Raw genomic sequence first — 16,820 nt, 5'->3', positions numbered from 1 at the left:
TCTTAAATTAGTACATACATATGTACTAATTTTGATATAAAATAAAGACATTAATCTTGATATTATTAAATATATTAATTTATTATAATTTTATATATATATATTACATGGTATTGTATAGTTTTAAGATTGTTGTATATTGTACTGTTAATTAAATTTTTATTTATTTCGTAAACTTCAAGTATTTATTTATGTTTTTTCAAAATCACCATTGATTAGTCTTGATTGCTCTCGATTTGAGTAGGATTCTACAACAATTTGACCATAGTACATATATGTATGTGTTAAAATATTTAAAATTTAATATTATATAATAACACATAAAAAAACCTTTAATTGTTGTATGTATTCAACCTGATGAGGCTGTTTTATAATAGCGAAAGCTTCCTCAGCAACTGCCAACTCTTTACTCTCCCAAGACAGTGCCGCTAAGCAAGCCCACAATGTATCATCTTTGATTATTCGACATAACTAAAAGTAATATTTGCAGCATTAACTTTACAATTCAAATAATTGTTTGATATATCTACATTACATATAAATAAAAAATAAATTCACTTTGAGCGCTTGCGACCACTGATTAGCGGCAACTTTTCTCGCCAACTGCATTGGAAATGGCGAAATTGCAATGTGTAATAACGAACCGTCGCCCCGTCTTATGACCACACACCCTTCTTCTGCTCTGATTAACTTGGGATTTTTTCCTAGATCACTTTTGAAAAAAATCACACTTACAAATAATACATAACTTTAAAAATCCACTAGATTCCAATTTACCTAACATCTCTTACTATAGTGGTGAGCGATAGAAATGCAGATGTTCTCGGACTGCCGAATATAATTAGTCGACCTTCACGTAGAGCTACAAGAATTGCAACATCTTCACACCAGGTAATTCCACTTACTTGTACGGCTAAGCATAAAGCAACCATTATGTATTATAATAAAATTAAATGCTTATAAGTCATCAATCTTCATACCCACCAATTTTTTTCAATTTCAATTTTGAATCCTTAACTGTTAATATGTATAAATCTTTATTGAAATCGATCATGGCTAACTGTCGTTCGGCTAATAGTCCAGATTGACTCAAAACTATTTCAGAAGCAGCCATTGTATGAGTGACGGTCATAGTTGAGTGTTCCGACGAGCTTCGAACGGCAATTCCAGTTGGAAGTTCGAATATATGTATAGCTGGAAAGTTTTCAACATGATCATAAACACTCACATACTCATATTCACTTTTTTACATACTTTTGTGATCATTCTGATCAATAACAGCTAGTGTATCAGGTCCTAAAGAAATGGACGATCTAGCAAGGACATCCAAACGCATCGAACCCCATCTCGGACTAGCCAACAGCCTTCCTAAATAGCTGTAGATATTGATTCCAGAACGTTCCACCAAGCAAAAACATCTAAAATATTGCAATAAATGAAATAATCAGTTTTGGAAACGACGACAATAGTCATAAATAAAAGTTGGTGAGGTAATAATTATAATTATAATTCGTAATTAAATATTCAACATATTTTATGAATGATTTATTACCTTTCCGAGATCAATATCATGTAGACTATGCTGTCCTTTAAATCAAATACGACCGGAGTGTTCCAACTGGTCGATGAATGGATGTGACATTGTTTAGTAGTGACAACTATTAAGTGTCCACTGGCGAGGCCCATTTGAATTACCCGATTCGAGTAATCCAATTGCTCTGTTGTGCTATTGGTGACTTCTGTTATTGTTATCGTCTTACGTCCTGTCAACGTACACGAATAGTTCTTCCAGCTCATCTGCCTGAAACGCTTTAACTTGTTGCAAAGCATGGAATTCTAAGATATTTATATTATATTTAGTCAATTACCTTTGTATCAAATGTGCAAATAAAACATGTCCATTTGAGCAAGCTGCCGCAAGTTGTGTCCCATCTGAAGACCAAGCAATATGCTGGATACTACCTGTATTCGGTCGCTCAAGGCAGTGAGACCACTGTTGAAAACGACATTAATAAATTGAAGAATATCGCAAATATGTAAATGTTGAAATATGAAAAAAATTACCCCTGTAAAATCACAAAGTCGCAATAGATTATAACCAGCCACTGCAAACAAATCTCCAGCCGGAGACCAACTGACCGATAGTATTGGACAATCATGCTTCATACTACATGAAAGTAGTTGTCCGAACATATCCCATGTCTATAAAGCAACACATAATAATATGTCATCTGTATTTTGATTGTTGAGCTTTTCTAATGTATAGTAATACTTTGAAAAATCCATCTTCAGAGCCGCTAACGATGATATTATTTGTCGGATTCCACGCTGCAGATAATATGAGACCATCATGACCTTTCCACTGTAAACGTTTGGTGTTTCCTTGCAAGTGTGTGATCACTATACAGTTAGATTGAGTATGCAACAAGCTGCTTCCTGATGGTCCCCAAATGGCACAGTAAATGGGAACACCGACATTTCCTATGAGAGATCTTGCTAGTCCACTCCGGGACCATATTCTTAATGTGCCATCTTCGCCGGCTGTTAAAATGCTTGATCCATCAGGACTCCATTGACCAACTAGGCAAGCTCCTTGATGAGCGGCGACTGATTTTTCAATACGTCCATTTTGATTGACGAAATGGAATCTAATAAAAGTGATGTAAGTTTGTATATGATGTATGTTTATTTAGTAAATATTTGTATGTTTAGTTTTCTAATTGAATACCTGCCATCTGCTGTAGTGAGCAGAAGGTTATCTTGTGATTGCTTATTGCTGCTAGATCCAAATCCTGTTTTAGGATACGGCTGAAGACTGGTCGGAAAGAAGTTATCAGGTAGCGTTGTGACGGTCAAAGATTCATTAGTTACTAGATTCCATTTCAGAAGTATGTGATCATCGCTGCAACAAATATGAAAATCTTATACATTCATAGGAAATGTATGAAATATTATTTTCGATCAAATTATTACCCGCATGAGAATACTTCTTCTGTATTATTCCAACTGATACAAGAAACTATGCTTTTATGCTTCGGCTCGTTAAATTTCGATATTTTAAACTTCATTTTGTTGAGAATGTATGTTTGTTTGTGTACACATTTTAGTTACTATGGGAATGTAATCATTTTTCGAACACGTAATCAATCAATCAAAGTATAATATTTATTGTTAATACTATGCTCATTTTGGTGGATAGAAATATAAAATTTCCATCCAATGTGAAAATGAATAATAATGGATTCATCTGTGGACTAACTAACCCAAACAAAAGTCCCACTAATGAAATACTGAAAAATCAATAGTATTTTTAACTCGAATATTTCTAAATGTAATGATAATTATTATCGATAAATTTGTTTGTCGACCTTCAAAATTTAAAATGTTGTGAATTTGTATTAGAAAAAACGTTATTGTGAGATTTTATTTTATTTTACTTTATATTATAGTTGTGCAACATATATGCATGTTTATTTCACATACATAAATGATATTTCGACAGCTGCAACTTCATAGATACATATTCAAAAGATTTATCTGATGGTCGGTTTTCGCGGTGCTAAGGCCACTTCAGTAGCAAAGCCCGCCATTATATTGTTTGGTTACGGCGGGCGAGTCCATTATTAGTTTTCAACCGGTCTCCGTGACGAGCCGGAATGTTAAATTACCGAAAACGCAAAGATCGAAAATCGAAAGATCTTAAGTCGAAAGATCAAAAAAAAGGGTGCAAGGTAAACGGTACATACTCACTTAATTTGCGCGAGCAGGATACAACAGGAACAAGAGGAACAGGCTTTTCCTCCCGTATTCTGCGCGCGCACATTAATATGGGAGGAAAAGCCTGTTCCTCTTGTCCCTGTTGTATCCTCCTCGCGCAAATTAAGTGAGTATGTACCGTTTACCAACAACCTTTTTTTATCTTTCGATTTTCGATCTTTGCCTTCCGATATTTGCGTTTTCGGTAATTTAACATTCCGGCTCGTCACGTAGACCCGTTTTCAACATACACGTACATATGTACATAGAAATATAAAATATGCATTGTTTGCTCTGATCTCATATATGTACATATAATAATTGAAGCTAATATCAACAGGCTTCTAATAAGAAAAGGTAACGTAATGTAAATCAATTAACATTTAAATGTAAATAAGAAACATGATTTGAGGATTCCCCAATTTGGGCCATAATGCGTGTAATCTGCCTCGCTGAAAACGATTTGGTAATTATTCGGCAAAAAGCGATCTCGCGCACGTCACTAAAATCTCGATCACGGAACATCCAGCACCCAAAAACTCCATCGATAGAACTCGAGTGCCAGATATTCCGTATTCGTGATTTCTGTGGCAACGATTTTCGTGCGAAATAATCCGTTTACCATTTAAAATCAAACCATAATCTATTATTCTTCTAATATATCAATATTTTCGAACTACGAAAACATTGTGTAAAAATGTTTGGGTAAATTCTGTACCGACACAGCTCCTTAAATGTTTATAAAAATGATTTATAAATTAATATTTATGCGATATAACCATAGAAGTAGAATGCATAGAATGGTCATTGTTAAGAAAAGTACCGTCTAAAAGCGAGCCATTGAAGAGAGAGACGGAAAGTCAGAAGAGAGACAAGAGAGACGGAGACGAAGTTTAGCAAACAATGAACAAACTCTGCCACGCAGGGTTTTTGTGGCAACATTTTTGGAGGCTGAGAGCGATTCTATGTATTCTACTTCTATGGATATAACGTTACAGCGTTTTCAAAATACCACAGTGGCAGCTCAATGAACAGATTATTTCAGATAAATGTGCTCATATTTATAGAGTAATAAATGATACTTGCAAATTTTAATAAATAATCAATTTGACCCAAATCATAAGATCAGATTACAAATCGCATTCCAAAATTAATTAATCAATCGGCAATGGTCAACAAAGTCGCAGCTAAGCGCGTTTTGTGTGTCAGTGGGTGTGTGATTTGTGTCGTCTGAGCTGTTTTTTCGGTTGACAGGATCAAATCATTTATAGGATAAGTGCAGATTCAAAGCGTTCAGAATGGCGATGGAGGCAGCTCCGAGGCTGCCGATGCTGTCGCTGGAGCTGAAAGTTCCTCACGAAGCCCCACAATTTGCCACCAAGTTAAAGCAGGTACTCGTCCACTCACCCCACCTCACTTCTGTCACCCGAAGACCGTCAATTTCTGTTTATAAATCATATACGTCACTAATGCCTGGCAGATATCGATTGCTCCACCTAATTGAGCCTCTGAGTGTACACGTCATTCCGATTGCGCATTCGTAAATGCGAATTATCTTTCAGAATCATGTCATATTTGACACTTAAAATGGCCCAAGTGTGAACAACAACGACCATTATTTGAAAGTAATGTGTAATTTTGGTCAATCTTTGATCATGTGCAAAATCTCAGCTGATCTCCGGTGATCCTAATGCAAAATATAACGACCATATCTTTGTTGTTTTTTTTATCATTTTCATGACAATGGTTGCATTAAAAAAATTATGAAATTTATTGTTTTTATTTTGATTAAAACTGATTTTAGTACAACTATCTATATATATATATATATATATATATATATATATATATATATATATATATATATATATATATACAGTGGCGGCTCGTGCATAGGAACTGCGGCGCTGCAGCACCCCCAGAAAAAATACAAAAAAAATCTCATTTGTATACATTTACAACCTGTGAATATAATTTAAATAAGAATGATAAGATATTTCACATAATCATTATTAATGAGTATGTCAAATATATCTGAATACAAGTTGTAAATGCGACTTTTTTGTAATTTTTCTGGGGGTGCTGCAGCGCCGCAGTTCCTATGCACGAGCCGCCTTCTTCTTCTTGTTAATGCCTTGTCCGCATCCGGACGTTGGCGACCACCTCGTCGATTATTTGAATATATCCGCATCGGTCTTCAGCGGCTCGGAACAGCTCTTCGGCGCTCATATCGGTCCACATGCGCATGTTTCGAAGCCAAGATAACTTTTTCCTGCCAATCCATTTTTTTCCTTCTATTTTCCCCATGGTTATCAAACGGAGAAATTCGTATTCTGGACCCCGTATCATGTGTCCGAGGTACTCCATCTTTCTCCGCTTGATGACAGAAACAAGTTCCCTGCCTCTCCCCATCATGCCGAGGACAGCTTCGTTTGATATCTTTTTGGTCCACGGAATCTTCAGCATACGCCTATAGACCCACATCTCAAAAGCTTCAATGCGGCTGATCATCTTGGTTTTCAGAGTCCACGTCTCACATCCGTGTAGTAATACTGTCCAGACGTAGCTCTTCGCGAATCTCAACCGCGTATGAAGATTGAGATGCTTGTTTTTAAGCGCCGCCTTCATTTTTACAAATGCTGTTCTAGCCATCTCGATGCGGATTCTTAGATCTTTTCTTAACGAGCCGCCACTGTATATATATAAATGAATGTCTGTGTGTGTGTATCGAATAGGCTCCTAAGCCACTGAACCGATTACGATGGAACTTTCAGGATTTGTTGTATGCATGTCCGGGAAGATTACTGTGAAAAAAAACGGGAATGGGTGTCATTGCAATGTTATAATTTCAAATGTTTTCGCGTCGCGACCAAAGTGTTCGCTGCCTGCGTTTTTCCGACAAATGGGAACGGGAACGAGAACGGGAACGGAATAGGGAACTGGAACGGGAATTGAATGCGCTATTGTGGCGTTGCAACGCATGCCGGGTTCAGCTAGTATGTTATATCAAATCTTTCCTATTTGTCTTAAAAAGCTTTAAAATATTGAAGATGTACTTAATAAAAAACAATTTTCGTACTTATATATTATTCGATTCATTTATATAATCAAATTTCAATATATCGATTATGGAAATAACCAAAAAATAATTTCCCAGTCTGGAGTTTTCGGTAATATGAAATAGTTTAACACACCTTAAGCGGGTCACGTAGTACTACGTTTCATATGAGCTTGACGAGAAATGCGGGATACGTAGTATTACGTTTGATATTGGTTCATCGCGGAAGGCGGGATATGTAGTACTACATTTATTCTAATAGTATATAGAGATTTTTTTTATATGAGTTTGAATGTTGAATGATTTTTATAATCTATTGTATTTATTCGCGCAGTCTTGTGATTTTGCCCCCTACCGCTAGTCGCTGCAAAAAAAATTCGCCCGCTTAAGGTGTGTTCATAAGTCTTAAAGACATCATTATAATGAATTTTCACTGTATATATCTAATTTTTAAATATCTGTGAAGGTCTTCTGTTGACCATGTAATGGTTTTACTTTTTATACTTAAAAAAATGTCAATTGCTTGTTGAATTCATTTACAAAATATTTTCATGCTTAAATGTAATATGCAAATTTTAAATCATATCATCGTATACAAAGAAAATTCCTTAACTGACATATTTTGTGAGATTGAGTTTTTTGTTATTTACTGCTATTTATATTTGGTTAGAACTCTATTTTCTAAAGATTGAGTGATGTCATTACAAAAAAAAAATCACGGTGAAAATGTATGTATAAATGATAAAATAATACTAAACAATAAAAAAATGGTTACTATTTTATGCATTCATTTATTAGATTTTCATCGATGGAAAAAAAATATATGTGTTATGACGACATCTTTTCTTATGATATAAAAAACTGTGACTTGCCAAATATTGTTTATATTATAAATTTTAAAGCCAATACATTCTTACACCAATATGTAATTAGTGTATTTATCCCAAACCCTATTACAAATACCTTCCTTAATTTTAGTATATCGCCGTATGCTATCGAGAAGATTCAGAGAGCTATAACAATGAAATTCATCAATTGGAAGGGCTTCGATCGGTGGCCGTACGACCGGCGATAGATCTCACCGGCACTGCTGCTTTAAAACGCTACTTTTGCCAACTTCGAGGACTTCAAAGCAGATTTCCCATGTCTAAAGGTCAACCGGTTGCAGTTGCATTCGCATGGTACGTGATAAGTAGACATTTTTCAAACGTAATAATCACCTATGTTTACTTTTCACGGTTATTGACTCCTCGCTGATTATGATACATTTCTCTTGTAGGAAAGATTTATTCGCAAACATTGTTTGCACCTTGTCTGATATTCGTTTTGAGATGGTTTGCGTCCTGTATAATGTAGGCGCTCTGCATTCCAAACTTGGTGCTGCGGAATCTAGAATTACACCTGATAGCATGAAAGCCGCATGTACTCATTTTCAAAATGCCGTATGGGCCTTTCAACACTTGAAAGATCATTTCCCACAACCATCAGGTGTTGATCTCAGTCCTGAAATTATGAAATTATTCCAAGATATTTGCCTAGCACAGGCCCAGGAATGCATTTTAGAAAAAAGTATGCAAGATAGTAGAAAGCCAGCTATCGTCGGTTTGTATTATTGATTTATATATAAAGTAGCAAATTAAATAAATAGTATTAGATCGAAATGATTATGATATTTTATTGATAATAATAATAGTGTTCATTTAATTATATTATGTTTTCAATGGTATGTTTATATAGTATTGCTAATATACATTTTGTATTTAAAAAATAATATCTGATTTGTTATTGCAGGAGCAATCGGAATGCAAGCGATACTGCATTATAAAAGTGCACTTGCCGCACTAGACACGTCTCAGGGTGCGGACAGTGTTCATGAAACAGTTGGAATGAAGACATGCAACGCCTGGCATAAATCCTTGTCTTTTAAAATTGCTTATATCAGTTCTATAGTATACTTGTTTCAAGGCATGCAATCGGAAGAGTCCCAAAAAATGGGGGAGCGTGTTGCATTCTATCAATTAGCTAGCGATAAACTACAAGAAGCAAAAAAACTATCCAAAGGTTTGGAGCAAATCGATGCCATAAACGAAGCTTTGACATTTGCAAATGACGTTGTTGAGGGTAAACGAAAAGCCGCTAAAAATGAAAATGAATTCATTTACCACGAAGAAGTTCCCGATAAGGATTTGCTCAGCGAACCTAAACCAGCCGCGTTGGCTAAAGGAATTCCGATCAACTTCAACGATCCTGAAGTTTCGGGTCCTGATATATTCGGTCGTCTCGTTCCGATGAGAGCTCATGAAGCGTCTTCTATGTACTCCGAAGAGAAAGCGAAACTGTTGCGAAAAGTTTGTGGAGACGTCGACGCAAAAGACAACCAGCTCAATGAATTTATGTCATCACTCCAACTCGATGACCTCAATGTTTTGAATGAACCGGAGAGACTACCACAGGATTTGATCGACATATGCGCTTCGATCAGTGTTAAAACTGATGCTATACAAAATCTAATCGAAACTATGAACAACCTTGCTGATATTCACACGGAAGTCGAATCAATGTTTGCCGATATTAAAAGCATGATTGAGGTATTTAAAACAATATATTTTATACAATATGATTGAGTTTTCAAATTTAATACAATATGTTTTGATGTATATTACAGATGGAAGAAGGAAGCGAAAAAGAATTTCAACAAATCATTGGAAAAAGACCTCCATCTATAGTAAGTACGGAGTTATCGCGCGAAGCCAATAAATATTTAGAAGCTCACAACAAAGCAAATGAAAGCAATCAAACTTTACATAAAGCTATGACGCTTCATTTGGCAAATCTCAAGCTTTTAAGTTTACCACTTGATGATTTGAGCAAACATATTCCATCATTGGAATCTGTCAAAGGTAATTATTCAATCCCATTTCTACTAAATATAACTTAAATTTAAACTTTTGCGAATAATATGCTATTTTTTGTTTATGATAGCGAATGTTGATTCAACTGCAATGTCAGATATGAGATCTTTAGTCGAAAAAGTTAATGAAATGCGTGCTCAGAGGAGTATGCTCGTTCTTCAGCTACGCGAAACTGTAAACACTGATGATATTACATCACAATTACTCACCCGAACTGGAGAGTCTCTCGATGAAATATTTAAGCAGGAGATTGAAAAGCATAATAAATTGGTAAGTTTAAATATCAGTGTGTATTATTAGATTAAATCGGACATATTAACGATGTTTTGTATTGTTTAGGTCAATTTCATCAATCAAAATATGGCAGCTCAAGAAAACATTCTCAAGGCTCTGACGGAGGCCTACGCTAAATATGCTCCAACTAAAAAGCTAATATCTGACGTTCTAAAGAAGAAGGAATCTTTCTTAACTGGTAAAATATTCATCATCATACATACATACATCCTTTGTGTTCTTACTAGTTGTTCCACCACTTGAATTCCTTGCATACTCTTGAACACTTTATGTACATATGTATATGTATATTTTTTGTCCTCATATCTGAGGGTCGGACTTCCATAATACGGCCTATCATGGTCCTCCAGCCTTTAGACACCCTGCAGCTCGCAATAACTCGAACACAGTTTCCTAGTGGCAGCCTTGATTTGGTTACTCCATCTAGTTGGGATCATCCTTTTCTTCTACTCGTCTCAACGCTTCCCAGAATGACCAATTATTCCAAGCTGTCCTGGTCTCGCTTCGCGATGAGCCCAAAAAACTGAAAGATACGCCTAAGAACGGATGATATCCTATCTCTTGCAGGATGGAGGCATTGGTTCTTCTCGCTGTCCAGGGAATTCTAAACATCCGTCTCTAACACCACATCTCAAAATCAACTATTCCCTGCCTTTCTCGAGCTCGTCCCGTCCATGTCTCCACTACTTATAGAAATACAGGGAAAAGCTTGGATCAGATGCATTTTTGTAGACATGTGGTGATGGCCTGGTCTTTTCCAAATTTTGCTCTGTTTCGAAATTGAGCTTTTCGCCATCCCAATCCGCGTTTTTATTTTCCATCATCTGAGATAAATTAACTCGTGTACAACTTCAAGATCAGATAGAGCATCCATCCTCACTGGTTTACCATATCGATCCACTATCACAATCCTTGTTTTTGCTCTGTTCATCTCGAGTCGGATTATTCTGCTTTCATATTGCAGACTTCTTCGGAGTTGGCTATGAGAGTGGTATCATTGGCGTATCTGAAATTGTATATGCTCCCAGTCATCAAGTACCCTTCCCATCAATATTCAACAGCATGGGAGACTTGGGGAATTTTTGAAGTTAACATATTGTTTACATTTACTTATCAGATTTACGAGGTGTGCCGGAACGCCCATTTCTATAAGAACCCTTCATATACACTCCCATTTTACACAATAAAATGCTATGTATGTATAGAGTGTTAATATAAAAGCATTCATTTGTATATTTTATAAAAGCATTCCATTCCTATCTTAGCATTAATTGTGTTTCCTTTCCCTTCTAGCCATACACACTATTTGTCTCTGATGTAAATATTTATAATTATTTGCAAAATTTGATATTACATAATTTTATAATTCAATATTTCTTCTAGCAATGAAAACTTCTTATGAAACATACGAAGACCTATTGAACAAGTCTTTGAAAGGAATTGAATTTTATCGTAAGCTTTCCAGCACGGTATCTAGACTTTTGTCTCGTTTGAAGAGCATATGCAAAGTGCAACAAGAGGAAAGAGCACAACTTTTGGCCAGTCATTCTCCGAAACCGCCAGGTAATGATTCTCGTAAGCATTTGCAAATTTGTGTTTTAATCTAAACCATTCTAAAAATATAATTAACTTTTCATAGCAGCTCCTGCAGTAGTAAAAAATCCTTCTGTCCCACTGAACACTAATTTGGCTTCAAGTGTAATAAAAGATGAAGTTTCTGCAGCTCCAAAATTAAAAGATTTTCTTCCATATATGAAAAATCGGAATAGTTCTCAACATTCTCAAGGTATTTATTTTCAATTAAATTATTTTAAAACTTTTTTACAAAATAAGAAATGTGGTATTTTTAGTTACAGATTCTTCAGAAGCATCATATGCTGGTCATATGTATCCTCCATATGTTAGACCTGCTCCATTAGGTTCTGAAGGTAATTTATAGACATAGTGACGTTTACTCCTTGCATTAGATCTTATCTGTCTTCTCATATTAATATGTATATATATATTACGGTCATAGTGATAAATCCGATAAATATTAATAATAACCTAGTGATTTGGTCAAAGTAATTACGATACTCTATTTATTACTTTAAACTATTATTAATAACAAATTCCAATTTATCATATTGATCGCAATACATATACATATATGTATTTAAATATGTGCCATTATAGTTGAAAGTGGCATAAGTCTACTTTTCTTCATTTCGGGAAATATTTCGCAAAACAATAAATGTAATGTTTTGAGTTGAACAATATTTAAAATTACTGGTGGCCTGTAATACATTTATTCTGCTTTTCAGATATTTTGGAAATATCGAATTAAAATAAGTGATAACAATTTGTGAATTAAGTCAAACAGAAATAGTATCTTAGGAACTGAAAATTGAACTTTTGCCACTTTCAAATATAATGGCTCATATATTGAATTGCTATTTATTCTTAATATATATTTCAGGTGAAAACATTCCGATGACTTCAAATTATTCCGATTCGTATAGTATGAGACAGCCAACGTCAATAGCAGACAGCGACGTCTACAAACCGTCTAATATTTCTGGAGCATATGCTCCAAACCCCGAACTTAATCCACATATCCATAACGTTGAACAGTATTCTAATGTAGACCCCAAAATATATCAACAGTATTCCAACTACTATGGTTACAACACGAACGTACCGAGTGAAAACATGCCAAATAAAAATTTCGATATGACTCCGAAAGAAACCGACATGGGATATTCAAATTATCAAGCACCCATTCATTCCATGCAGCACTATGATCAATCAGCTCAAAGCGTACCGGGCTACGAAGCTTACAATCCCAATTATACTAATTATTTACAAAATCCGATGAACTATCAGAGCAATATTCAACAGCCGGTGTATTCAGATCCGGCCCAAGTTGATTACAACAAACTGACAAGTCAGATGCAAAACGTGAACATTTCCAATCAAGTACCGAACAGCATGTATGGGGGCGTGGTGAACACATCTCAGATGTATGATATGTCGCTTCAACAACAGAACTTGACATATTCTAACGCAACTACTCAACAAGTGTCCGACAAATCCATGACACCTCAAATCGGATATAATTATAACATGCCTCACATGTCACCTATGCCTGATACACAAGCGTCTAATAGAAACGCTTATCCGACGTATGCATCCAGTGAGAGTTATCAGTATAATTATCAAGCACCTGTTGTTGCAAATGTCAGTGTTTCGAACGATATGCAAAATATGTATCAGTATCAACAAATTCCTGCCGCAGAATCTAACGTTGTGGCACCCCAAGAAATAAAACCGCCGATGGATCCTTTGATATCATCACACGCTGGTACTTATTCCCAAATAGGACATTCTGTCCAAACTTCTCAACCGTATTCTGTGCCTCAAGAGCAACAAAACACTCAACAGTATCTCATGCCTCAAGAGCACCAAAATACACAACTGTATTCTATGCCTCAAGAGCAACAAAACACACAATTGTATTCTATGCCTCAAGAACAGCAAAATGCTCAACCTGTTAATAACGAGATGAAAAATACGTACACATCGCAAGCTTCGACAGACGCCTTGCCAATTCAATCTCACGTTCAACGCGATTTTTTGCCCAAAAATTTGCCTCATATGATGGGCTATGACGCAAATTCAGCGAATACTTCTGAATCGATTCCAGTCGATGAAACGAAACCGCAGCAGTATTCTAACTATAATTACAATCAATCCAATATGGAAATGTCAAACTCGTATCAAAATCATCCTGGATACGGATTCAATAACAAGACTGGATTGTACGATTACAACTATGGATATCAAAATTGTAGTAATAACATGCAACAGTCGGTCGTTCCGAACAATCAGGATATGAACGAAAATCACTACCAACCAAATTTGTATACGAGTGCGGGACATTACGGAACGGTACAATCTTCTTCAAATATTTCTACTGAAAGGCAAACGAATACGCCTGAAGTTCCTCAAGTCTCTAATGCAAATCCTGTGCAATATTCTCAACAAAATCATTCTGCCAATTACGATCAACAGCCTTCTTACATTGAACAGCCAAGTACGAACGGACAGAATAGCGTAACTTATATGAATTCACATGATAATAAAACTACCATGACGTATTCTGATGAAGGTGTGTATAATCTGAAAAATTCATTAACAAATTATTATTATAGAAGTATATGAAATTCTCAATCAAAGCTTTTGTAGATCTTATGAAAATGAATTCAACAATAATATATAATATACAATACTCGTATCATTTCAAAAATGGAATAAAATCTTATTCTTATGCTTATATTATATGTAATTGTGTTTCAGGTAAGGCGTCTAAAACGACGTCACATGTCAGCGAAGAACAGGTGAAATCTCCGGAAACGCCCGAAGTCAAGGAAGTTAAAGAGCCGTCGGCTTTGGATTTACTCTCCGGTTTAGATTTCAGTATTGAACAAACGCCGCTCGTCCCGGAGATTCGAGTGCCTCCGGTTTCTGAATACGTGATCCGAAAAGTGCCACAAAAAGAAATGTCTCAGTCGGAAATGTTAGAGGGCGATGACGTGTGCGAGGATGAAACTTTGGTGCGACCGCCAAAGAAGGACATATTTGCAGATCCCAGTCTTTTAAATAAATTCACGCAGGAAGTGAAGAGCTTACAACAGTTTGTTGATGGACTTACGAAGAAAACTCACTCGGGGATTACTATGTTGGATTCGAAATGGAAAAAAATTCAAGATACTCAGGTTTTTTTCAATATTTTTTGACGTACATACATTGAATATACTATATTGAGTATTTTTGCTTATTATTTTTTTATTGTTTCACTAGAACAAAGATAACCATCTGAAATTAACATTGGCTGGTAAGAATAATATGGATAAAAACTTTTCACCGGATGTTATTCCGTACGATGATTCCAGAGTTAAGCTTACTTTGGAATTTTCTGATAAATATGTGAATGCTTCACACATTAAGGTATCTATTTACGTAAATCTAAAATGATAAATCATTGAAACTGTAATCAAGTTTAATAACCATGATTAATTTTTAGCAAATTTCCGCCTGGTCCATTCCTTTAATTGTATCTGACCTTCCGTCTGAAGAAAACTATTCTGCATTTTGGCATATGATTCTTCAGCAAAAAGTTTCTATAATGGTTTGCTTATTGACTGAAATCGAGGTAATTTTTATTAAAACAACTTAACCTTCATTATATTTATTTTGAATTTGAGTCACAAGTTTTATTTTTACATTGCATTATAGTTGCAAGGAAAATTTTACGGACCGACGTCTAAAAATCAAGAACTTGTATTCTCTGACTTAATCATTACTCTCAATGATATTAATTGTAACGTTAATTGGACTGAAAGAAAATTGACTATTAAATATAAAAACATCGAACAAAATCTAACTCATTATCAAATAAACGTATTTCCAGCAAGGTAAATTGCATTTTTTTAAATTTAATTGCTTGATAGTTTAATAGTTTCAATGATTATAGTTTAATTTTTGTTTCAGAGTCGTCAGTGCCCCGCTTGTTATGTTGGTTGACAAAGTTTTGAATACAAAAGACGTAAATTCTAAAGATAATCATCTTCCAAAAACTTTGATTCACTGCAACGCTGGAGCTGGCCGAAGTGCTCTTATTATACTTTTAATCATGGCGATGAGTCAAGTGAGAGGAGGATTTGTAGATCTCAGAGGTGGAAAATCAATGTCTGTTTTGTCTCAACGGTAGCAATTTTCTATCGTTTATTGACATTTATATTTGTTTTAGATATGTTGGATGCAGGTTTATTATATCTATGTGGAGTTCGGACGAATGTCTTGGAAGATACAAAGTATCTTGTTGACATTTACCGAACAGTATTATTTTACGTGCAGGGTGTACTTTGTTCTGGTGATATTTTAATTTATTTAAATCCACTTGTGTACATTCGATAAGATGGCTTTATAATTAAATTTTACGTTTCACAGGTACTGTGATGTTTAACGGTGAAGCTGTTTCGATTCAAAGCGGTGCTAGTGTTCCACCACCGCATATAACTACTCCTCATCCACGAAGTTCTTCCGAAAATTTCAACAAATTCACCAAAGAAAGTTTTGAAGAGATGAAACAGGCCGCCGGACTGAAAAGTGGCGATATGCAGGATCCGCTCAGCTATTTGGATCCGTTGTGGAGTCTGAAGAAACGCAAAGATTGATTAGAATTTCGAAATTTTTAAAATTTTCTATACTTGCTTATCTAAATGTTGTATTTATCTAAATATGTATATATTTAGATAAATACAACTTATCTAAATATGTATATTGTATTGTTATGGAACACATTAAATGAGCATACGTATATAATTTATAATCATATTTTATACTTTATAAACGTGTTATTACAGTAAATATTTCGATTGCATTATCGCATTGTTGTCATATTAATTAAATTAGGAAATGGTAACAAATTATAATTATTATTCACATATAATAAAAATATTATAATTCCAAGGGTGTTTTGTTTTATTTTTCTTTTTTATCAGTTGACATGCCTATAAAACTTTAAAAAATCTTACATCATTCATTTACAATAATGATTATTTGATAAAAGCAGTTGAAATGGGTGAGACATGCGTGAGTAATTCTGATAATATTTCATCATAGATGATTTCAAAATAATATTTTTGGGTTCAAAACAGTTTAAAGTTTAGTTTGTTAGACGTTTTGATGGTAACGTTTTAAATAAATATTTTCATACAACAAAAAGGTTGCTAGTATTTTTCTTGATAGCATTGTGA

The 16,820-nt window shown here is 34.9% G+C and overlaps 2 protein-coding genes across 3 annotated transcripts; one reads left to right on the top strand and one right to left on the bottom strand.

The window, feature by feature from the left end:
- Positions 1-215: 215 nt before the first annotated feature.
- Positions 216-3,068, bottom strand: Oseg5 (intraflagellar transport protein Oseg5). The gene is made up of 12 exons (XM_077439300.1): positions 2,974-3,068; positions 2,729-2,902; positions 2,273-2,648; positions 2,065-2,202; positions 1,869-1,993; positions 1,553-1,801; positions 1,255-1,418; positions 985-1,194; positions 778-913; positions 559-712; positions 331-471; positions 216-248 (listed from the first exon to the last, which is right to left on the bottom strand). Exons 1-12 carry the CDS (start codon positions 3,066-3,068, stop codon positions 216-218), a joined length of 1,995 nt encoding a protein of 664 aa, XP_077295426.1.
- A 1,856-nt stretch (positions 3,069-4,924) lies between these two features.
- Positions 4,925-16,536, top strand: mop (tyrosine-protein phosphatase non-receptor type protein myopic). 2 transcript variants are annotated; one of them, XM_077440376.1, is made up of 18 exons: positions 4,925-5,147; positions 7,793-7,995; positions 8,094-8,416; positions 8,606-9,402; positions 9,480-9,714; positions 9,797-9,996; positions 10,066-10,198; positions 11,404-11,583; positions 11,663-11,806; positions 11,871-11,948; positions 12,479-14,170; positions 14,359-14,777; positions 14,863-15,009; positions 15,086-15,214; positions 15,298-15,476; positions 15,553-15,737; positions 15,812-15,934; positions 16,012-16,536. In XM_077440376.1, exons 1-18 carry the CDS (start codon positions 5,055-5,057, stop codon positions 16,236-16,238), a joined length of 5,487 nt encoding a protein of 1,828 aa, XP_077296502.1. In that variant the 5' UTR covers positions 4,925-5,054; the 3' UTR covers positions 16,239-16,536. The 2 variants fall into 2 exon arrangements, with proteins under 2 accessions (XP_077296502.1, XP_077296501.1); XM_077440375.1 differs by having other exon boundaries at positions 11,660-11,806.
- The last annotated feature ends 284 nt before the right edge of the window (positions 16,537-16,820 follow it).

Source organism: Arctopsyche grandis, chromosome 10, assembly GCF_051622035.1.
Source record: "Arctopsyche grandis isolate Sample6627 chromosome 10, ASM5162203v2, whole genome shotgun sequence".
NCBI classification, from domain to species: domain Eukaryota; kingdom Metazoa; phylum Arthropoda; class Insecta; order Trichoptera; family Hydropsychidae; genus Arctopsyche; species Arctopsyche grandis.
This window is presented reverse-complemented; position numbering and strand designations above follow the sequence as displayed.

What these genes read in the sequence shown, in the direction of transcription:
- mop (XM_077440375.1), top strand. Translation starts at nt 5,055, where the DNA reads ATGGCGATGGAGGCAGCTCCGAGGCTGCCGATGCTGTCGCTGGAGCTG. An exon ending in TAGTTCTCAACATTCTCAAG is followed by an intron (nt 11,807 to 11,870) that starts GTATTTATTTTC and finishes TGGTATTTTTAG; the next exon opens with TTACAGATTCTTCAGAAGCA. An exon ending in GCTTATTGACTGAAATCGAG is followed by an intron (nt 15,215 to 15,297) that starts GTAATTTTTATT and finishes ATTGCATTATAG; the next exon opens with TTGCAAGGAAAATTTTACGG.
- Oseg5 (XM_077439300.1), bottom strand. Translation starts at nt 3,068, where the DNA reads ATGAAGTTTAAAATATCGAAATTTAACGAGCCGAAGCATAAAAGCATA. An exon ending in CTCACTACAGCAGATGGCAG is followed by an intron (nt 2,649 to 2,728) that starts GTATTCAATTAG and finishes CACTTTTATTAG; the next exon opens with ATTCCATTTCGTCAATCAAA. An exon ending in TTTGCACATTTGATACAAAG is followed by an intron (nt 1,802 to 1,868) that starts GTAATTGACTAA and finishes AAAGCGTTTCAG; the next exon opens with GCAGATGAGCTGGAAGAACT.